This window comes from Marmota flaviventris, chromosome 5 (genome assembly GCF_047511675.1).
Source record: "Marmota flaviventris isolate mMarFla1 chromosome 5, mMarFla1.hap1, whole genome shotgun sequence".
NCBI classification, from domain to species: domain Eukaryota; kingdom Metazoa; phylum Chordata; class Mammalia; order Rodentia; family Sciuridae; genus Marmota; species Marmota flaviventris.
The window spans coordinates 114,345,936-114,369,918 of record NC_092502.1 but is presented as its reverse complement, the minus strand read 5'-3'; the positions used below and the strand labels follow the sequence as shown (position 1 = coordinate 114,369,918).

At 33.8% G+C, this 23,983-nt stretch overlaps 1 protein-coding gene across 1 annotated transcript in view; it reads right to left on the bottom strand.

Moving 5' to 3' along the window:
* The window catches only part of Adamts6 (ADAM metallopeptidase with thrombospondin type 1 motif 6), a 293,953-nt gene extending 270,493 nt beyond the window's left edge, over positions 1-23,460 (bottom strand). Inside the window, exons 1-4 of the mRNA XM_027951608.2 lie at positions 22,891-23,460; positions 15,588-15,962; positions 12,941-13,305; positions 2,643-2,811 (exon numbers count right to left, since the gene is read on the bottom strand). Of these exons, the coding sequence (XP_027807409.2) occupies positions 2,643-2,811; positions 12,941-13,305; positions 15,588-15,684 (631 nt within the window). The 5' untranslated portion in view covers positions 15,685-15,962; positions 22,891-23,460. The remainder of the gene's footprint in view (positions 1-2,642; positions 2,812-12,940; positions 13,306-15,587; positions 15,963-22,890) is intronic.
* Between the last annotated feature and the right edge of the window lie 523 nt (positions 23,461-23,983).

Sequence of the window (23,983 nt, the reverse complement as noted above, 5' to 3'; positions counted from 1 at the left end):
ATATACCAGTAACTTTTTCTCAAAACCAACATATGGATGTCACTGCCATCTGAAACAAGATTTTAACATTTTGATCAATATCAAAATGTTTGAATATATATAGCCATTCACAATTATTTAATTAACCTGCTTTATTTTTTGTTCATGGCATTTATTATTTATTGATAGTTGGTCATGTATTTATTAAAGTTCATTTACCTATTTAGTTAACTGTCCTTCCTCACTAGAATATAAGCTCTATGACAGTAAAAATCTTTTCTGCTTTATTTATTTATGCATCCTCAGCACCTAGAATAGCTTTGCACATAGTGTTAAATGAATGTTTATTTAGTAGATACATAAGTAAATAATGCAGGTATAGAGACATAACGTTATCTATGTCGATGGACTAAAAGAAAATTCAGTTATCTCTGGATGCAAGAATAACAATAATTTTCATTTTAATGTTTTTTTCTTTTTTCCTCTATTCTCTAAATATTCCAAAGAGAACAGATATTACTTCCACAAAAATCATTTAAAACACATCTATTGAATCTAATTATAATGGAAAAATTCGTATCTGGATATGAGATCATTGAATCTAGTGTCAACAGTGCTTTTATATCCTATATTTTGGTATAAACTTGATTACTCATAACAAGCTAATTGGCAATATATGTCTACAAATTCCTATCTCTTGCTTGACCTATGCTGTTGAGATGGTATCACAATCAAGTTCTTGACCAGACAAGTAACTAAACATAAAATAGTTTTTTCTCCAATGGCATCTAGTTACAATTCCTGGAACTCAGGGAACTACAACCATATTACCACTAATGGGAAGGCCAGTGAAGTGTCTAAAAGTGTGACAGGTCAGATCTAGGAGACAGAGTTGACTAAAAACAGGATTATGAACCTGGAGACAGGAAGCCCCATTAGAAAGTTAGAACAGTAGTCCAGGCAAGAGATAATGAGGGTCTGAACTAATTAAACTGGTGTTAGGGCTCATACATGAAATGGATTGAGGGGAGGGTTGTTTAGGAAATCATCTCAATAGTGCAGAGGAGAGATGGGAAGAAAAGAAGAAAATCTTCCCCCAAAATGGAAGAATTTTATAACAATAAAAATTTGTAAGTGTCTGACTCATGCCTAAACCACTGAAAAATAAAGTCTGCCAGAGTTCAAATAATGTATTGGCACCATGAAAGAGAATAATTTGAATATCAAAATTAAGAGATGCCTTTCAGAATAAGATAAAATATTGAAATTTTGTGTGTGTGAGAAGTTATCTTCAAACAAACAACTAAATATTTGAATCCTAGTTTTTAAGGAATTTATTTATATATAGTTGTACTTATGGCCTAAGTTTTATTAAATAGAAGACAAAATAAACTAATTTCCATAATGAATAAACTTATTTCCATAATGACTAATAAAAGTCAATATAAAGACTAAATCAAACTTTTTACTTATTATAAGGAATTTTGTTTCATGTTTTAAGTGGATTCAGTTTAAGTGGCCTTTGTCTCTTAAGTTTTCCTATCACTATGTTAACATCCTCCTAACTTCCTGCCTCTAGTCTTGCTCTCCTCTAATTCAGTCTCCACACAGCTACTTATACTCTTTTTTTTTTAAATAAATCTGATTATGTCATTCCTCCTACTTAAAACCTATTAGTGTGTTTCCAGCATATCAGGGTAAACAAATTACTTCATATGGTTTATAAGCCCTTCATGTTGACCTTATCTCTCATGTCTCATCTCTTACAACAACACCCCTCAACCACCATGAACCTCATCTCCATCTCTCCAGTCCACATTCTAATATCCAAGTACATGTACTGTCAGTTTCTGGAATGTGACATTCTCTCTTTTGTTTAGGACCTTGGAAAATGCAGTTTCCTCTATGTGGAACAGTCTAGTCACCGATCATTCTACATTTGCCCAACTACCTTCTAAGGATATGGTAAACCTCATATCTTAGCTGAGAAGTCACGTCTTCCATGAAGATTTCCTTGATCAATAAAGTCTAGGTTTGTTGTCTCTGTCATGTATCACATAGTTCCCTAATTCAGTGCCATCGCTATCTTTGAAAACTACCTTATGACTCTTCAAGTCTTATTCAAGTGTCTAGATTCCTGCTACTAGCAGGAAACTAGCAAACTAACTAAATAATACAGAGTACAATGGAACACTTCTTCGTGCAAGTTGTAACCATTACCTGAATAAAATAAGATGATGTTTTTTTTCCTTCAAACAAAAAAAAAGTGTCAAATTTTATACAGAATTACATTTAAGGACTTCTTAAAGAGCTTCCAGATTGATTTAAAATTACTTGGGACTGGGGTTGGGGCTCAGTGGTAGAGTGCTTGCCTAGCATGTATGAGGCACTGGGTTCGATCCCCAGCGCCACATAAAAAAAACTAAATAAAAACAAAAGTAAAGGTATTGTGTCTATCTACAGCTAAAAATATTTTTAATTAATTAATTAATTAATTAAATTACTGGTATATGACAACTTTTAAGAGGGCCTTGTACATATGTCTAATTACTCAAATTCCTATTTACTTTTATTATTAAGTAATTATTTCCTTATTATATTTTCCAGAAGAAAGAGAAAGGGACAATACAATACAATATTATTTCCAAAACCTACACACTCACCCAAAACCCCACAATGAGAGTGATCATAGAGATGTCGTTGTTGAAGGGTAGATTTCTTGTAAATAACATGAGGATGGCCATTTTCATAACTAAAATGCTTGGAATCTTCTGTGGTGTTCTTTAAAGGCTCAATAAAATATTCTTCATCTTCTGTAGCAATAATACCATGCTAAAAGAAAAAGAAACAAAGATTACCAAGAAGAACAATCATTTTAAACATTTGTTATCATTATTACCCAGAGTCAAAAATGAATTGATACTTCTCCTAAATTTTTTTTTCAATGGTACTGGGGTTTGAGCCCAGAGGTATTCTACCTCTGAGCTATATCCCTCACCCTTTTCATTTTTTGAGACAGGGTCTTGCTAAATTGCCAAGGCCAGCCTCAAACTTGGGATTCTCCCTCCTCAGCCTCCCAAGTAGCTGGGATTAAGGCATATGCCACTGTACCTGGTTTAAAACATATTAATAAAAAGTATCATGTATTATTGAACTCCGTAACGTATAAAATGTCCCTAAATCTTTAAAAAGGATATTTAAATACCTTTATATGCTATGCACTCTACTAAGCATATCATATACATTGTCTACTACAACTTTCCCAACAACTCTGCTCAAGGTGACAGACCTCCATGTAAAGGTTTAAAATTTATTTACTTTTGAAATTGTGTATATAATTTAGCTATATCTTCTGTGTTTAAATACAGCTATGTGATTAAGTTTTAGCCAATTAAAAAAATTTACAGAGGGCTGTATATCAGCCTTCAAATGCCTTATCAGTGGAATTCACTCTCTCTTTACTGCCAACTGAATGGAGAGTGCTCCTAAGATCTAGGAGAAGTTGAAGCTAAAAAAAAAAAGAAGGAACCTGGTCCCTGAGTGACCTCTTAGAAATCTGTTTAATATAAACACTGATATAAGGAAGAAATAAACTTTTATTGTGATAACCACTGACATTTTAAGGTGGAAGTTAAATCAATTTATATGTCCTTAGTTAACATACATTCCTTGCATTCTCATTTTGCAGATGAAGTAACAGGCTCAGAGGTCAAGAACTTGCCCAATTCTAGACAGAAGAAGGAAAAGGAGCTGGTAAACAAAGATCTGCTATTATTCATAATGTTCCATTGCCTTATACCTATTTTCTAAGCCAAGTACTACTCAGTTATCATACCTCCCATTTAAAAATTTCTCTAGCCCAAATGAAGTACCTTCACTCTCCTCTGAGCTCCACTAGAGTTTAGATATCATTTTTTTCTCAATTTATGCCACATTGTTTTACTATATCTCAAACCCTAAAGTTTTATTTAAATTTTATATAACTTATAACTGCATGTTTTATCTTTCCAACTAGACAACTTGCTTTATACAGGCAACATGTTATGTCCCGTTTCTTTGCATCAGAGCCATAGAAAATATCTCATATGTAATAGGTTTCAAATAGAATTTTATTAACAAAAAGAAATAAGATGGTAAAATTGACCTGCATCAAAAATAAGAACTTCCAAAAACTAATAACTTCCACGCTTGTCTAACAGTGTTTTCCTAAGAATGGCACATGTGAGGATCGCTCTTAATCCAACTAATTTACCCTGTAACACTGGATAAAACACAAACTCTATGGGCTTATTTCCTCAGCTGGAAAAATGAAAGGATTGGTCTAAATTAGTGGTTTTAAAACAGCACTCTGGGGAGCCCTAAGGGTTCCATGAAAGTGCCCTCAGGGGATTGTCCCAGACAACAAAGGAAGACCTACAGGGCTTGGATTCTGGGGTTTAGAATCAGCTGTGCTTTTATTAATCTGTATATTAAGTTTCCACATAACATTTCATATGAGAAAAGCATTTTGCTGCTTTAAGAAAGAAAAAATAGTTGAAAACCTCTGGTCCAGATAATCTCTAAGATCCCTTTGAATTCTAATTCTCTAAGATCCTATTTAGAGAAATGCATGTTAAGTACAACATGCTTGAAAAAAAGAGAAGACATAATTGGAAATGTTCTAACTTACAGATAAAGTTGGAGTCACCTACAACCCACAAGAATGAGTAGAGGAATGCAAAAAATAAAGCAACCCTTAGTTAATTCATATTATTTTCACCATTGTTTGATTTATTTATGGGTAACAGTCCCTCTATATTAAATGCAAATACTGACAGAAATCACATAATATGCCATTAGTAAACTCTAATGCCTAAGCATGAATTATTTTACCTGGCAGGTTAACAATGTACTAGAAAACTGAGCACAGTACCTCCAGAAAGGAGGCAAGTTTCAATATGAGTTTTGATTAGAAGGAAGTATAGAAAGAAGAGTCTAAGGTACTCTGCAGAAAGGGTAGAATAATCAGAACTAATTTCACAAATGACCCACTCTTGCCTATTAATCCCCACAAGAAGCCCAAGCTGCATCCACTGAATTCTATGAGTCATATGGTTATGTTTGTCAGGTTTTCAGATCCCATCTCCTCTACTCCTAAAATCACAGTGGTCTCTGGGCAGCAGAGAGTTGAAAGGGCCCAGATAAGAAAGTCATGTTACAGCAAGTAAATGGAATCAGAAGGCAGTAAGTAAACAAAATCTGTAATTTAAAGAATGGAAAAACTTCTGAAAGGGAAATCCAGAAAGTTCGTGTTAGGTATTCTGTAAATCATTTACCCATCTTTTCTTTGACATAAGTGCTTACATCAGCACAACTTTACAGATGAGAAACTAGATGGAGCAAAGTTAAATAACAAATTCAATTGATTGACTTTGGAAACTACTCTCCTAACCACTATAGTTTTATTAGCTTTTCCTCTAAAGACTGTTTAAGATTTTATTTATCCATTCATCAAATGGGCTTTGGATATCTACAACAGTGAACCAAAGTGTCAACTCTTATCAGAATGCCTCCTGCCTAGTGGGAGGAGTTAGAAAAAATTAATTAATTTGATAAATAAATTATATACCAGGTAGTGATAAATGAAAAAGGAGGGAAAGGCTGTTTTAAAAGACAGATGATAATCAGAAGTGAGGGCATTATACAAATATTTTAGAATAGATGGGGGAAATTCTCTCTAAAAAGGTGATATTTGAACAGAAACCTGCATAAAGCCACCCAAATAAATGTCTTGGGAGGGGCAGAGAGACTGGGAAAGCAAATGAAAAGGGAATTAGGTAGGAACATCCTTGTGTATTCAAGAAACAGCAAGGAGTTACACAGGCTGCAGAAAGAGAAGAGGAGAAAGATTACAGGATTAGAAAGGGGCTGGAGGACCTGAGTTAAGGTAAAGTCCCAGGAATTTCTGCATGCCTGCAAAAGCCCTGCTGTTGCTTCCTTCAGCATCACATTCAGCTATTTGCCTCAGAATCATCAGAACTAATTTCACAAGTGTCCCCACTCCCTGCCTATTAGTTCCTACAAGAAGCCCAAGCTGCATCCACTGAATTCTACGAGTCATATGGTTATATATATCATGTTTTCAGATCCCAACTCCTTCTACTCCCCATCATCTAAAACACTTCTGTGCCCTCTCAAGTTCAATCATCAACACAATTTCCTATACCCTCAGCCTCATCTGTGAATGTTTATCATCTTGCTCTAACAAAAATATGAATCTCCCTAAATGACATTCCTTCCTTGTAGTCCTGTTATAGTAGCTGCTTTCTCTTCTACATGTCTCTTACTGGACCTGTAAGCAAGGTTCTTGAGATTTGTTGCCATTTCTGAACAATTCACTCTCCTTCCTCAAAACAAAACACCAGCTTCAAACCTCATGCCATAATCTTCTCCCCTTCTCCTAGTTGCTTTATCTACTGACCCCACTCCCCTCATTCCGTAAAGATTTTAACTTCTGGAGTCAAGGCCTGCGATATCATTCCTGGAATAATTGCTGATTTCAATATCTTCTTATATCAAAAATCCTTAAAATTTGTGATGTGTGTGCACATGTGCCCTCAATCCCTCCAGAAGTCAAGGAGTAAACCAGGCAGGGTGGTGCACACCTGTAATCCCAGTGACTTGGAAGGCTGAGGCAGGAGAAATCTCAAATTAAAAGCCAGCCTTAGCAACTTAGTGAGGCCCTGAGCAACTGAGTGAGACCCTGTCTCTAAATAAAATATAAAAAGAGTTAGGGATGTGGCTCAGTGGTTAAGCACGCCTGCGTTCAATTCTTGGTATCAAAAAGAAAAAGAAGTCCAGGAGTGAAACATAAGGACTCCTTCTATGAATAAAATATTAAAAGCAGAAAAAAATACAGAATTACAAATAAAAGCAACTTTAGTGAAATACAGCTATCAAAATATTTTTTAAATATAATACATATGGTTACTAACACTTTAAGAAGTTCTTTAATGGATCTAATAAAAATTATCTCATAATGCAGATGAATATAAATAATGATTTAAAAATATGCAAAACCTGCAACATGACATGAGTGTGATTTTTATTGGGGATAAAGTCACAGGTACTGCCATTACTATATTGATTTGTACCTATATTTTATAATTGAAGGAAATGTTAAATTTCAGTTAAAAATTAGTAAAAAAAAAAAAAAAAAGATGTAAAATTTCCCCATTCCAGTTCACAAACTCCTTGAATTTCATTTATGGACTCAAGTTACAGACTATTAACATGATGGTATCTTTAATCCCTCCCCTCCCAACTCCTTGACCTCCTCTCCTTCAAATATCTTATTCTTCACCTTACCTCAGACACTCATGCCTATGGTCAAAACCTAGACTTCATCATTGTCATATTTACAACCTTCAATAATCTCTATTTCAAGTCACCCATTTTCTATCTTTCCAGCACTGCCCTTCTAATATCCCAACTCCAAGAAACAGTTCTTTTATCCCAATCAAGAGCCTCAATTAATTGATCTTCATGCTTTTCACAGTACTTCACCTCATAGTCTCATTTCCCTCCTAAACCAGCTTCAGATCATTTCCAATTATTTCCAATTCCTGTGCCCCTTTCTCAATTCATTGAATCCCTTTCTCAATTCATTAAACCACAACCCTAATTAAATTAAACTATGCTAGGCCTGCATCTTAATAGCTGCACTTAGCCAGTGAAAACATACCAACTAGTGAATGGTTTCACTTTAATATCACCATTCCTCATTTCAACTCTACTCTAACACTCCAAGGCAACAATACTAGTTCTAGTATGAACTCTAGTTCATCCAGTATTCTACACTTTCCTGGATAAATATTTCATGCTTTCTTCTCCTCCTCTCTCTCTCCTCCCCGCCCTTTCTCCCTTTACAACCTTGTCCTTCCAACTTCCCTTCCAACAGACAATACTGTACTACCTCCTACAAACTCCCCCAAACACAAGTATCTACTTACTTGCATCCACTGTCCATATACTCTGTTTTTTTTCCTGTTATTGTGCATGAACTTTCTATTCTCCTGGCTAAGAATAATTATTCCCTTTGTGCAGATGATTCCATCCCTTCTTACCCACCAAGAACTTCAGTCCAGCAATTTGCCATTTCTCTACACACTCATTTCCATCTCTATCAAAACAAAACTTTGTCTGACCCCACTTCTGCATGCAGTTACTAACCATTTCTTGCTTTTCAAAAATCCTTGAAATAACTGCCTATATCATCTTTTCTCCCACTCCCTCTTAAATCTACTCCAGTCAGGTCTTTTCCTCTCTTCCAAACTCCACCATGACTTTACCAAGACTACTTTTGTCAAGATTTCCAATGACCTCCTCATTTAAAAAATCAGGTTTTAGTGTTACACATACTTTGACTCACTAGCAGCATTTTCCTTTTGAAATACTTCATTCTCTTGCTTTCCAGAACATTTGCCTGGTCTTCCTTCAAATTTTTAGTTACTCTGTTCTTTGCTGTTTCTGCCACCATTCTCTGACCTCCCTGACCTCTTGGAATACCCAAAGGCTAAGTCCTTAGACCTCTCCTCTGTCCTACCTATATTCCTTCCTAAGCAATTTTATATAATCTCCTGTTTTAATTATATATATATATATATATATATATATATATATATATATATATAATGTTAAAATGTTTTGACTAAAAATATTTTAACATTATAATTCATATCTTTCCCTGAACACCAGACAAGTATATCCAACACCCTATACAACATCCAAAATTTAGCATGTCCAATTGAATTCATGATGTATACCCACAACTTATCCCTCACCAGTAACTTTCAATCTTTGTTAATACCCAAGTCTTTCTCATCTCAGTTGATAGTTATTACATTCTTCTAGTTGCTCAGAACTCAAGCTTGGAATTAACATTTATTTTGTCCTGTTTTAAAACCTGACATCTGACCACCAATTCCCTTTGACTTCATCTGTTATATCTTCTTCACTTAGCTGTAGCCACAGTGGCCTACTTACTGTTCCTCAAACACTTAGATCAAACCTCTGTAATTAAGATATTTCCACCTGGAAATCTCATTCCTCAGATACCAGCATTTCCTTTTTCATTTTCCTTAAAGTCTTTGTTCAATACTTGTTCTCCTGAGTACTTATCACAACCAACATGCTATGGTTTTTATTTGTTTATCTTATTTGAGTCTCCTCCACTGAAATGTGAGCCATATTATAACAATGATTTGGTTTTTGTTCACTGTTATACTCCTAGCAAAAGGAACTGTGCCTATCAGATGGTAGGTGATTATAGGTATTTGGTGAATGAATGAATGAATGAATGAATGATGGAAAAGGGAGAAAAAGCAACTGCAGACATAATTAAATGAACAGAAAGTCTAAGAAGTCACTGGGCTTTTCTAACTACCTAAATGGTCTTTATTATATTCACAGCAATTGAGAGAAAATAACTTTTCATGATGTTAGAATATAATGAAAAGAAAGTTTTCTTGAAAATTAGAAGTATAACCACTCTAACTTTTAAATCAATTGAAGGGGGAAAAAAGCAAAACTGAAAAATCTCATAGAACCTAGAATAAAAAAGGAAAAGATGGGGGCTGGGGATATAGCTTATTTGGTAGAGTGCTTTCCTAGCATTCACAAGGCCCTGAATTCAATCCCCAGCACCACCACTAAAAAACAAAAAGGAAAAGATGGAAAGAGAGTGAGACAAAGAGAAGCAGAAAACCAGTCCCAGAAAGAGAAAGGGAAGAAAGAAATAAGGAGAGAAAATTATTAAGGAATTCTTTTTAACTTTCTTATTTTAAAGGAGGTTCTTTAAATTCAATATCAAGCAAAGAAGTGGAAAGAAAACCCACATCTAGCCACATGACAAAATTCCTAAGACAGGAAGGATAAAGAGAAGAACACATACACTTTCACTGAGGGAAATATTTTTTATTTAAAAAATTTTAAAAGAACAAAAGGACAATAATCAGACAAGCAGCAAACTTGTACCTGCTGTCCAAAGTAATCAACGCAATTTTTTTAGATCTTAAATGTTTTTCTTTTTTAAAGACATAAAACCATAAAGATATATTTGTTACCCTCTAAATTACCTTTCCCAATTCTACTGACCATAGCTCTTAAGGAAAGTGACTTTTTAACCTAGAATTCCATGTTCAGCTAATTATCAACCAAACATGAAGTTACTTTCAAATAGTCAAGGACTCAGGAATTTTACTTCCTAGGTACCTATTTTGAGATAATTATTTGAAGGTGTTCCTCAGCAAAATCAGGATATAAACTCAGAGAAAAGAAGATGTGGAACTAATTTAGGAAGGATGAAATCCCAAGATAGGACATGTGCAATAGCTCAAGAAATTCACTAACCAGAGGGAACCAAGAAAAATGCTTCCAATAAGATACAAATGTATACCAAGCAGTAGATGAAGAGACTAAGGAACTACAAAATTTGGTCACCCAATAAGGAAATCATATTTTTTTCCTCAATAAGAAAAAAATAAAAGTAATTATAAACTTCAGGAAAACAACATCTGGATACCCATAGTCCAGATAGAAAGCAAACTAAAATGTGACATTATTTGGAACAAGTGATAAACTTTAATGTTAGAAACTTTGTCCTTTGAATGGTGAAATGGTTGTAACACTGAAATTATGGATGAGAAAACATTATCAGAAAACACTAGTGTGATCACTGCATTACAAAAATTTATAATTTAAAAAGAGTTGACTAACAATGATAGCCTTTGAAAAAGTAAGATTTTCTAAAAACTTGTTAACATATTCTACTTGATTAAAAATGCATCATGATTCAAAATAAGAATGAAGGGGAAGGCTACTAAAACCAGTGGGTAAACATATAATGTAAAATAGAATATTCACATAGTCTCAAAATATCTGCTTACAAATTCCTTATTAATCTCAGGAAGAAAACAGTCAAGTTAGTGGACAAACCTGGCAGATCACAATGAGAAACAAAGTGAAACAAAAAGGTATTAAAAATGGGAAAGAAAACAAGAGACAGAAAGTCTTCATGGGGATTAAGGAAAGACAGGTGATACCCTGCAGTCTCCTTAACTGTAAAAAAGAGGTCTCATTTTCAATCTTATTATCGATTTTGATTCATCAAACAGCATCTTTCATAGTTTCATACACAGTCACCTATACTAATGACTCTCAAGTTACTTGTTTCTAGAATTGACTCTTTTCTAAACTTCAGTTATTATTTGCCAAATGCCACTAGAAATCTTTAGCCTGTATTTCTGCTAATTCCTCACATTTACTCTATCAATGTTATTCTCTTCATCTCTCTCTCCAATCCGACACTCCCCTAGCCCTCTTTCTTAATGAGTAACATTTGTATACACCTTGATCCAAAAGAGAACTTTCAGCCATCTTCAATTACTTTCTCTCATTCATCCCCCTTTCAGTTCAATTCTATTTCAATTTTTAAAATTCTTATTAAATATCTACTATTCACTATGTGCTTCATTATGTGCCTAGGAATAAAATATTAATAAGATACAAATCCTCTAAATTTTCTTTCCAAAATGTGGTTCAAATTCATTCAATCTTCCCATTCCTGAGGCCATAGTCTTTGAATAGACCCTCATTCATTATCTTCTCCATATTCTAACTCATCTATCTGCAGTCACTTCCCTCAAATCCCCAATGGAAATAGTTCTGTTTTTTTCTAAATCTCAGATTTTTCCATCACCCAGTTAAAAATAGCTATTGCATAGTCAATATTAATGCCAAATATAAAGGACTTAGTTAATGACTAGGAACAGTATTTATCTGATAATTAATAGCAAGTTTTAGAGCACATTTATTAAAAATCAGTTTTTTTATGTATAAAGTCCTAATATTGCTTATGGAGAAAAGAAACTAGAAATAAATATGCTCAATACATGTTTTTGTAGGAATTAAACCAAATTTAAAAATGTAAATATTTACATTGGCTCATTTTACTTAACAGTTATAGAAAATGGACTATCTAAGCAAGTTCCCATGTATATATGCATATATCTATCTATAGTGATTTTTTTTCCATTGTATAGTTCTTGATAGTTCTTTCAACTTTAAAACTTATTTAAACTCAACTCTAATTATAGAGTTATTTTATATTGAAGTGTATGTAACAACATGGATATGAGATAGCAAGGAAGAAAAAGAATTTCTGAAAATACGATGTAGGCATAAAAATATTTATACCTTTTCCACAAATAAATCTTTAATGGAATATCTACATTTGCCTGAAAATGGCAAAAACAGAAGTAGAACCAGGGGAGCACATTCTGATTTGCAGCCATTACTATGTGCAACTATAAGCCATGTATTTACCATTAGACTAGAATGGACTCAAATGCCTGGCATAAAATCTATACTCTTGAATCCATTGTCTTGTAAAATAAAATCATACCAATCTCCATATAAATGTTGGGTGAAATTACTTCATAGACATTGGCATAAAACATTTTGCTTTAAGAATCATAACCAAAATTAGGTCATAATAATTTTAAGATATGTAACCTATAAGAGAAAGATATAGAAAAGACTCTAAAGAGGCAACAGTGCTATGGTTTCCTGTCATAATCAACTTATATACAAACATACCCTGAACTCATTATCAATAACTGGGTTTTGCTTATGCATTTAAAAACATCTCATTTAAACAGAAAAACTTAAGTTTAAAAGGAAATTTGAGTTCTCATTCATTCCTCTACTATTAATAAAGAGTTTTAAAAGCTGTCCTTTGAAAAGTCAATACAAACATTATTAAAAGGATGATCAAAACTAAAGGCATCAGAAATAATGTACAATTTTAGAATGTTATCTTTCTACTTAAACCAATAATATATATTGTTTTAATCTAAGGAAACACATTTACATTGTGAACTTGTTTTCCCATCAGAAATTTAAAATTATAGTATCTACTTACCAACCCAATACAGTTGCTTAAAGCCACTTTAGTTGTACTACGTTGATCTTGCAAGTATCCTGTGTAATGACAGTTGTCTAAAAAATCATGTTTCCACTGGGGTCCATCTTTCCCCCAATATTCTACTGTAAAATGTTTGGACACAAAATTTGTATTGAGAGTCAAGTTTAGGTGAAAGTGCTTGCCATAGGCTGAAAGTTTAAAAAATAACTTAGATACTGCCTGCTGTGGATCAATAGAGTCCATACTCCGTCTTCTCCTTGAGTGTTTATCATTTTTCACAGTAAAGCTGAGAAAAGCTCCATTTTGATCAACCCTTATTGGAATAGTTAGCTGGTAGTGTTCAAGATAAGTCAGGAATTCCTCTTTGTAATCACAAGGCAGAGAATCCAGAAAAAACACATGGAAGAAAAGAAAATTTAACAGAACAAAGAAGCAGCAATATAAACAACTATGTCAGTTAAAACTATGCATCATTATTATATGTGAGGTATGGACCCAAAAATGTTATATTAAATAAAAATGAAAGAGTTAAAGTTTAAAATCTAAATATTAAGTTTTAACTATTTAATTCTTCAAAACAATATTATTTTGAAATTATTTGTGAAGGACTAGTTCTCTTTTTTAAATTTCATTTTTTAAAACATGGATTCTAAGAACTAAATTCTATAAGAAGTATGAACGTTTTCCATGGAAATAAAAAGCAATGAAAAGTACACCTATGTAAAAAAAAAGAGTTTAGCTCAGACAAAATCTGTATTTGAAAGTTATTCTAAAAAAATTATATAGAATCTCTATAGCCTTGTAGAATCAGTGGGAATGTACAATGCTGTAGCCACTTTGGAAAACACTTTGATAGTTCCTCAAAATGTTAAACATGGAATCACCACATGATCTAGCAATTCTACTCCTAGGTACATACACAAGAGAAATGAAAACACATATCCACATAAAAACCTATATGTGAATGTTCATAGCAACATTATTCATAATAGCCAGAAGGGGAAATAACCCAGTTTTCTATCATTGATGAATAGATACACAGAATATGGTATATCCACATAATGAAATATCATTTTATAATAAAAGGAAAGCAGTATTGATACAAGTTATGACACATAATAACTGTCTTCATAATAAAAATTTCTTTTCTCACATTATAAAAACATTATGCTAAGTAAAAGGAGCCAATCACAAAAAACTGTATATTATATGATCCATCTATATGGCACATCCAGAATAGGCAAATCTCTAGAAAGAGAAGTTCAGAATTAGAGGTTGTCTGGGACAGGGATAGGGATTGTTTGCAGCAAATTTGGGAGTGACTGCTAATGAGTATAGATTTTATTTTTAGAGTAATGGAATATTCTAAAACTGATTTGAATGATGGTGGTACAACCCTGAAAATACTAAAAACCATTAAATTGTATACTTAGGGTAGATTATATATGTGTATTACATTTCAATAAAACTATTTTTTTTAATTTGAAGGACTATTAAACATTTTTCGCATGGGATGTACTAAACATTATTTATCTACCTTCTTTTAACTTTTAACAAATTTTTTTTTCTAATATGGAGCTAAGTATAGAAACTGGTGCTTTATCAGAAATTTAAAATTATAGTATCTAATTACCAACCCAATATAGTTGAATGCTTTATCACTAAGCCAAACCCCAGCCCTCTACCTTCTTTTTAACACCTTCCTTCAGGTAGGTTTACCATTAAGGGAACACAAATGTCTATCTATTGCCTTACTGCCTATATATGGAGTTCATCCCACAAATACAAACTCCCATGAAACTATAACCAAATGGAAATAAATTGAAAGACACTGCCTATTTCACTTTTACAAATAAGAGTTTATAGTAAATGCTATGGCTCTGCTGATCTACTTTGAGATCCACAGTGTTTACATGTGGACTTTTAGACATGTGCAATTTGTAAATCTTGAAAATCTAATTCAATAGCACCAAAAAATGATTTGTTGCTAAGGATTCATAGGAGGAAAATCTGAAATGTGTACCTTTCAATAATTCTATAAGGAATAGACTGATCCATGGAAATCAAAATGACATTTACTTTGGGACCATTTTTGTTAAGATCATTTCTATGACATAAAGTTCAATCCCATAGATTAAAAACTTAAGGATTAGAATTTTAAAAATTTGAATTTATAATTCTAACACTTTTGCCCACATCTTAGACCTTAGATCAGAATTCTTCACTTTGGAAAAGTATTTTTTCATGAATTAAAAGGGTTCTCTATCAGAATTTATCTGCTTTCTTCATCTTCCTTGGATTCTCTTTGAAAATGATCTTGACTACAAACCTTAGCAATGAATGAGCCTATTAAAACTTAGGATTCAGAAGCAGCAGCTTGGAGGTCTATCATTTACCAAGAAAGACTAGTCAACTCTAAAATTCACAGAAAATTAAACAGACTCTTAGTAGGACAACTTAGAACTTTAGAGCTCTTAATGTTTCTAAAACCAGCACCTAAATGACACAGTAGGCCTCTGTTCCTATCATTAGAGTACCTGAGAAAGTGTTCACTCCAACTAAATATTCAGAATTTTTTCTTATCAAATTATTAGCAATATTTTTTTGTCAAGTTTTTGTCAAGTTGCAAAAGCATGAGTCCTACCTTGAGAACTGTATGAAAGTCTGTGGTCGCTATGAAATTCCGATGAAGCCATGACAAGGCTCAAAATCCAGGTCAACGTCTTCCACACAATTTCCATAATTTAGAAAACTGGATGATTTTTGGAGGGCTACCTATGTGCTAAAGAGTCAACACCATACCAAAATCGAAGCATAACAATTTTATTTCTTTAAAACTTCTTTCAAGTTAGTTTTTAGATGTTCCACTGTTTAACAGGTTCTTTTTTCCAACATCCTGCACTTTCTTCTATATCTGGATTCATTTTCTCAATCCGAAATGAAAAAAATAATGATAGTAAAGATTTTCATAAGCAAAGCATTAGGCTGATTAGTTACTAAAGTATGGCCATTTTTTAACCTAGAAAAACAAAAAAAAATTAAGTTAACTGGAAAATATTCTGAATGGAGAGACCTTATACGTTATTTAATGCTTGCCAAAAACATAACTGGAAAGTATTTTAATATAGTCAAATTAGACCATTGTTGTTCTTTATAGTCTAAATAAGCATTCACAAGATTAAATGCTGAATTGGAGATCTAAATGGTTAGCAGGATAATGTCACAGCTACCCAACAATCAAAGAATGAAACTGAAGAAGAATTATATTTTTTTTTAAACTTCGAAGATCACAATGAATGGGTACAGTGAGATAACCTCCTTTTCATAAAATAAAAAATAGACTGACTTCATATTCTAATTCATTATATGTATCTGACAAATAGTTTGTGATTCCATTCCTTAACAGGCTTTTTAAGCCCATTCCTATCCAGAGACTGCTGTGTTGCTTTATAAGGCACTTATCATTTATTCTGACAAAGCAGATCTACAAATACAGTGACATTTATCAGCTGTGTGTGAACACAAACTCAACTTCTAAAAAGGTGAACCAAACTTACTGTAACTCTTGACTTTATTTGCAGTCTTATATGACTTATAAGGCAATTCAAATAAGGCAATTCCAACTCTCTAAAATGTAACTGAAAAGAAAAGAAATTTTAAAACTTCACTTCAGGAATCACAACAGATTTGAAGTTCTATCTCATATATTTTACTTTTGACTAAAAACTCACTTAGAATCCATGTATTCACATTTTACTCAGAATACTAACACATTTGAGTCCCTGATTTTCTAGCACACAGCAGAGAAAATAAAATTTAGGAGAAAATAAACCGGGCACATGGCACCCACCTATAATCCCAGCATCTCAGGGAGGCTGAGGCAGAAAGATCTTGAGTTCAAAGCCAGCCTCAGCAACTTAGGAGGCCCTACACAACTTAGCAAGACCATTTCTCAAAATAAAATATAAAAAAGGCTAGGAATGTGACTCAGTGGTTAAACACTCCTGGGTTTAATCCCTGGTGCCATTTAAAAAGAAGAAGAAGAAGAAAATAATCAAGGAATTAAAACCTACCTCACTAACACCAAAACAGTGACAAAATAGGACAGAAGACTACAAAGCAGTTATAAAATCCCAAAGTAATTCAGTTTGGGGTAGAGGCAAATCATTCTGAACATAGTTTAATAGTTTCCATTGTGTATAAAACTGTATTATTGCTCAATAACTGATTTTCATGATACTATTCCTACACCAGAAATAAAATGTTGAATTATTATTGTAATAAGACAAACTATTATTAATAAGATAGGGAAGAACACAAAAGATGCTAGGAAGATTTTTTATCCCAAATCCCTAATATATGGGATAGTAATTAATGCTTACTTCTTATTATATAATTTCTCATTTGAAAACAGAAAAGTAAATGAATTAATAATTAAATGAGTAGTGGTTAAAATAAAATCATTTTAGGCATCTAAAAATATCTATAGTTAACTGGAAAATTAACTTATGTGGAACACTTTATTCTCTATGTTGCTAGAAATATTGGTTCTTTAACATATAAAACAATCACAACTATATAAAATTCCTGACATCTGTCTCTACAAGTTATTAAACTGCTAAGCCTTGGGGAAACTAATTCATTAATCAACAAATATTGTCTTACTATATTTAAAAGATGATGTTATAACAACATCAGAATACAGAAAGGATTAAGGGATATGGAGAAGATTAAGATACAATCCTTGCCCTTGAGGAGCTCATAATCTAAAATAACAGAAGAGCTCAAAGCAGACTGATAAATGCCATAATGACATTATAAAAAGTTGTTATAGGCGATCAGATGAAGGAGATGACTTTTAAGACAGAGAATAATAGATTTAAAAAAAAAAAAAGCTTGTGAAAAAAGTAGTATTTGAAATAGGTCCTAAAAATGAACTAAATTTCACAAGTCAGATTATTGGAGGTAATCATTACAAATAGAAGAAATATATTCAGGAAAGTCCAGGTGGCAAGAGAAAAAAATGGAAATAGCAAATGGTATTAATAATAATATAAGTAGTAAATCTGGTTTCTGTGCAGAAGACTAATAGGTAATATCAGGTAAGGAAGTTAAAGGTCAGATCAAAAATAAGAACTTTAAAACACATATTAACTTCTTTCAATCTTAACTCACAACAATTTTGTGACATAGATATGGTACCATGGTAGGGCAGACTCTGATGTCCTCAATGCTGACTTATGATATCCATACCCCCGTGGAATCCCCTACACCACCACTTTGAATAATTTAATTCTAACCAAGAGAATATATTCACATTGAGGGGATATCATTTCTTCGGTTAGATTACAAAAGATTCTTGCTTCCATTTTGCTAGCCAACTCTGTTTTTGTTAGTTTAAAGGAAGCTGCTGTATGAAGACCTAGAAGAAAGGAATTGAGAGCAGCTTCCAGATATCAGTAAGGAACCAAGGCCCACAGTCCAATAGTATGCAAGAGACTGAACCCTGCCCACTGTTATGTGAGCTTAGAAAGAGATTCTTCCCCAGTCAAGCCTCCTGTGGAAACTCCAATCTTTGCCAACGCTTTGATTGCAACCTCATGAGAAACCCTGAAGCAGAAGGCATTAAGTCACTTAGTTTGCAGTTAATTTGTTATACTGTAAATGATAACTAATACAGGCACCAATTTACAGATAAGGAAGTTGAAATTCACAGAGATCAGATTGCCAGAAAACAGGAGAGTCCAGATTCTCACACAAGTCTATCTGGCTCTAAAGCCCGATTTTCTGTATTGTCCCACACTTCCAGTTTGAGGTACTCTAGCTTAAACATTCAATAGTAGTTGTATACAACCAATGTCATATAAGATAGTCATAAATGGTATAGGTTAGTTAATGTGAGTAGTTTTTAGCAACTTTACATACAATTTTTCATCTCAAATTTACTTCTACAATGACTAAATCATACTTTTTAAGGTTTTTCATTTATAAAGAGATTAAGTCTAAGTCACATTATTATTCAATAACAATAGTGAAAAGAATCTATTTACCTTGGTTTCCAATCTACTTACATACAGTATCTATCCTCTAACCATAACCATGAGATATTAAGATATAATTACTTCATTAAAATATTCACTCTTAGTATTTCAGTTGTTTTCAAATCACTAGAATGTCATAATATCTGACATTAAATGAACCCTTCATATACTTTAAAGTATTATCTTCCTTTAAAGAGGTATGTATAATTGGTATATGTGAATTGATTTTCTAGTAGAGGTTACAGATTTGTTCTGAATCACTCATCCCTTTTCTCCTGTTTCCCTGGACATTGAAACTAATAACAAACTTATAATCTAGTTGGCTAGATTAAGGGAATAACTATTTTTCCCTTTGTGAAATTCCTGCTCTTTTCAGCTGCAAGGGGGTCACCCTTACCCTTCCTAAAACTGTACTGTAAACACACAAGGTAATTAAGCCAGTAGCATTAAGAGAGAGGGAAACAAAAAATAATGTGTAACTATTTTGCCAGAAGTAGACTAACATGATTTAAGATTTTAGTAAAAAGGATATTGGTGCACAGAACGAATAGGAGCTCTGTAATTAAGCAAACGAGTTAAGGTCTTGGTTCCATGGCTAGCTACAGCATCTGGTACATGGGCACTCAATAAATTTGGGGGATTTTTCTCCTTCTCACTTTCTCCCTCCTTACTTTCTTGCAAGCCTTCAATGCTCAATGAATGACCTTAACACTATTAGTTAGCTATAACTGACCTAAAATCAAAACTAACATATCTAACCAGTCTTAAATGAGTTAACCTACTTTCTAACACCTGCTGGGGAGGTTAATCTACACATCATAAACAAATATGTACAAGCTCTGACTTTCTGGATATGGTTTCCAATGTTCAGACTAACACAAAACACTAGACAATCGTCCAGAAATCATAATACATTAACCCTAATAATGCAGAAGCATTATTAGGTTGTAGAAAGTACAAAGGCTTTGAGTCCTGGCTTGACTCCAAGTTACAGACCTCTGTGGATTTGTCTTCACATCTGTAAAATCATGATAATGATATCTACTTTACAAAGGCTTGTTGAGAGAATGAATTAGGTTACAGCTGATGTAAAGTGCATACTTCACTTTAATGGCTAAATAAGCTTTAGCTCTCATTATATAGCATCATTTTTCAAAGGCCATCCTCAAAAAGTTTCATGTTCCTCTTTCCCCTAAAAAATGTGAAATAATTGGATATCATGATAAAGTCAATCAACTAGGATGAATTGTCTTTTAAAGAAAGAAAACAGTAAAAAACTTAGGTCATGATAACTGTACTCATAACTATTTTAATTTTGAAAACACTATCAAAACTTTATTTTACTTTGATTCATATATACTCTTTTACATCATTCAAATGCACCAACCAGTAAAGCTAAGGAATCTTTTACCTGCTTCCATGGATTAAATCTACACTACCAAACCAGAAATAAGATCAAATAACTTGCTCTACAGTGATTGCCTCAGTAGTCTGACCTGCTTGAAGGATATTACTTGACTTTTTCCTCTATTATCTTTACTTCCCATTCAAGTGATCTGGGATTAGCCAAGGTAATAATTTCCTCTCAAGAACTATTATTATGGAGCTAATGAACATGTGTGACATCCTTCTTGACTTCTTTCATTCATCTTAACTCTGGTTATTTTATTCTGGAAGAAGCAACAATACCATGCAACTTTCAGGTATCTAATTTTCATAGTGAAAATCAACCTCTCATTCACTTTCCATTTATTCTTTCAACAAATATTTATCACCTTCTATATGCTAAGGATACCATTATGTTCTAAAGTATAAAGGTTTTCAGAAAATGTATAAACTTTGTGAGAACAATCTCCAAAAAATGGTGTTATTAACCACATGAATTACTCAAAATTTTATCTAGTAAGAAAAGCAAATAAACCAAAAGAAAAACACAAAACAAAATTTACCAAAATCAAGCCCTAAATTACATATAGTCTCAAACTTTTTTCCCAGATAACAAGGTAAATATATGTTATCTACATTATAATTTTTTCCCTAAAAAACAGAAACAAGGCTTTTTCTCTTGAGGTTAGCTCAAAATGTTGAGAATCAACTTTGTCCTTTGGTAGAACTAAGACAGTTGTCCACATCTACCCCTTCCTCCTTGCATCCCCATCACCACCAAATATTCCAAATATGCTATTAACTCTCCTTAATATGTTAACTCTCTTCATTGTGTCACTAACATCACAAACAGGACAAGATTTGACAGAGAGGCCCATCTTCAATCACTAGTAGCTACTAGTGGGTGATAAGGAAATGAAAAGGAAGTGGTAAGACTAGATAAGTGTAGAAATTAATCTTATAGGTACAAGGGAAGTATTTACAGTATTTCAGGTCTTACAGTTGGAAGGTTTTCCTCTTGGGATTCACAAAAATATTAATATAACTGCACAGATTTAATTTGCTGCCATTTGTAACAAATGAATTTGATTTGTTTGAACTCAATTTATTTGTCGTTCTTCAAAAATGTCAAACACCAATGATCATGTTTTAAGTGCAAAATTAATATAAACTGGACTGCAGCTAACAATTTGGTGAAACACAGAAAAACAAAATTAATTGTCTAATTTTCCGTCAATGACACCAGTTTTATACTACATTTCTTTCCCTGTCATGAATTCAAAGGACACCATTCCCACGTCTTGAAGTTTCAGTCTAATCAACATAAGCTAAAAAGAGAGAGTGTCCAAAAAACCTGAAAATAAAAGAATATTTTGAAAATTATATTCAGTGTCTTTTTTAAAGTTCCAAGCAATGGTTCAGTTTCCTTTTTTCCTTTCCCTGCTCTGTACCCCCCACCCCCATTCCACTTCATCCAGACAGAGGGTAACAGTCTGAGCTGCCCTGGTTGAGTTGATCCTAAAGTTAACATTCAGCAGCCCATTTCCAGACAGCAGCGCTAAATCTATTTGGATAAAACGCGTGTGACCCAGACAGTTGGCATTTGGCCCAAACGCTTGCACCGGCAGCTCAAATAAAAACAAGAGTAAGAAACTCACTCTCTTGTTCCCTCTCAGTGCGCTTTCTCACCCTCTTGCTCTCTTTGCCTCTACTTTGCTCTCTTCTAACTAGGGAAGAAATTATCAAAGACAGAAATTGTAGCACTGATTATCAGAAAGAGGCTTTCCAATACTCCCTCCAGTACTCTTGCTCTCTCTCTCTCTCTCTCTCTCTGCAATCCCTGAACTTTGGTCCCATACACATGTATACAGACATACCCCGATAAACAAGGCTCCAGAGGGTTGAGTCTAGCACGTCCCAAGTGGCCAAAAGTAAATCAAAAACACACGCTTCCATCTCTTTGATTAGCCTATTAAGAGCTTAACATATCCTAAAGCATCAGGGCTACAGCTAGCACATTATTGCTACCCTCTGAGCCCAGGCATAAAATATGCACTTGTCTGAACACTTAAGACACTGACATGAAACTATAAAATGAAAAGGCTTTTCTTTAGGAAAACTGGAAATCAATTTAAAACACACACATCATTATTACTTTCTCCATCACTATTTGGTGAATAGTTAAAGGACCACAATAATTATAATCAAGTCTACTTGACAAAACATGTATATTCATATAGTAAACGTATTTTGCATGACAAAATACTTGCAAGTCCCAGAATTCTACAACGCCCCCAGACACTAGTCTAGAGTTTAAAAGATTTCTATCTGTAAAATGAGTTCAGTCAAGCTCACTCCTTGCCATAACACACACACACACACACACACACACACACACATAGAGAGAGAGAGAGAGAGAGAGAGAGAGGGGGAGAGGTTTTCTAAGCGTTATTCGGAAGACAAGCAAAACACAAGTTTAAAAAAAAAAGGTTTCATTGAATATTGTGAAGTCTTCCTTACCGTTTTCATCTTCAAATTCTGATAAAAAGTAAGTTTCAAACAATAGACATTTGCACTGGACGACTCACGTACTCCCTCTCCTCTACTAACTTTTTTTTTTTTTTTTTTTTTTTTTTTTTTTTTGCCTCCCCCCTCCTTTGCAAAGCCACACCAGCCAGTTATTCTGCAGCCAGAATAAAACCTTATAGTCTGGCTAACCCGGGCTTTAGAGAACGGACTTTCCGATTTGGCAGAAAAAGAGATGCCTTCAATATATCCAGGCTATCAACCTGAGATACGCCTTTGCAAACCCCCTTTCTCTTCCTCACCGCCCCCCGCCCCCCAAAAAAAGAAAGGCAAAAGAAAGAAAGGGGGAAAAGACTTATTGGGGGTGGAAGTGGTGCCTTCTCTTCCTGGACAGCTTAGTGCCTTTGCTATGCAAATAACATGTGCAGAGCATCAAAAGGTATCAGGAGAAAAGAAGACAAGAGGAGCAGGAAGGGCAGCAAAGTTTTGTTGAAGTAGCCCTAGATCTCACTACCGGCCCCCAGCCAACTTGAATTGGAGAAGAAAATTTTGGCAGCTTTTTCCTCAGAGGCAGAGCACACTGACGTCAGTCTGCAGATGTGCCTGGGCTGCGTCGGGTGCGCATGTGTCCTGGGTCGTCACGTGGAGGGGGAGGGGAAGTAGAGGTACAATCGGGGTAACAAACTACCAGCCATTCAGAAGGGCTTAGACAATGTCAACTTTTCCACCCTGTGAATGAGAGAAATTCTGGCCCCTCTAACCTCTCTCCCCTAACCCACTCCGCCTCTTTTCCTCCTCCTCTAACCTCTTAGAAATTCTAACCTAGTGTTTCTTGGAAAAAGGAAAGGGGGAGGCAGAGGATGAGTGATTTTAGATGAACTAATGTCACTGTAAAGATCTTCCGTGTTATTCACTATTTTAAAAAAAAATTCCTACAGTAAAAAAATGATAAAAGTTACACATAAACATTGCCTTTGAGGAAACACAGCAAACTTTAGATCCGTAAAGCAGACAGATTTCAAGACTCGGTAGCTACATGTGTTCAAAACGCCTGTGTTTTATATATACTAAAACAAGTAAGGTTACC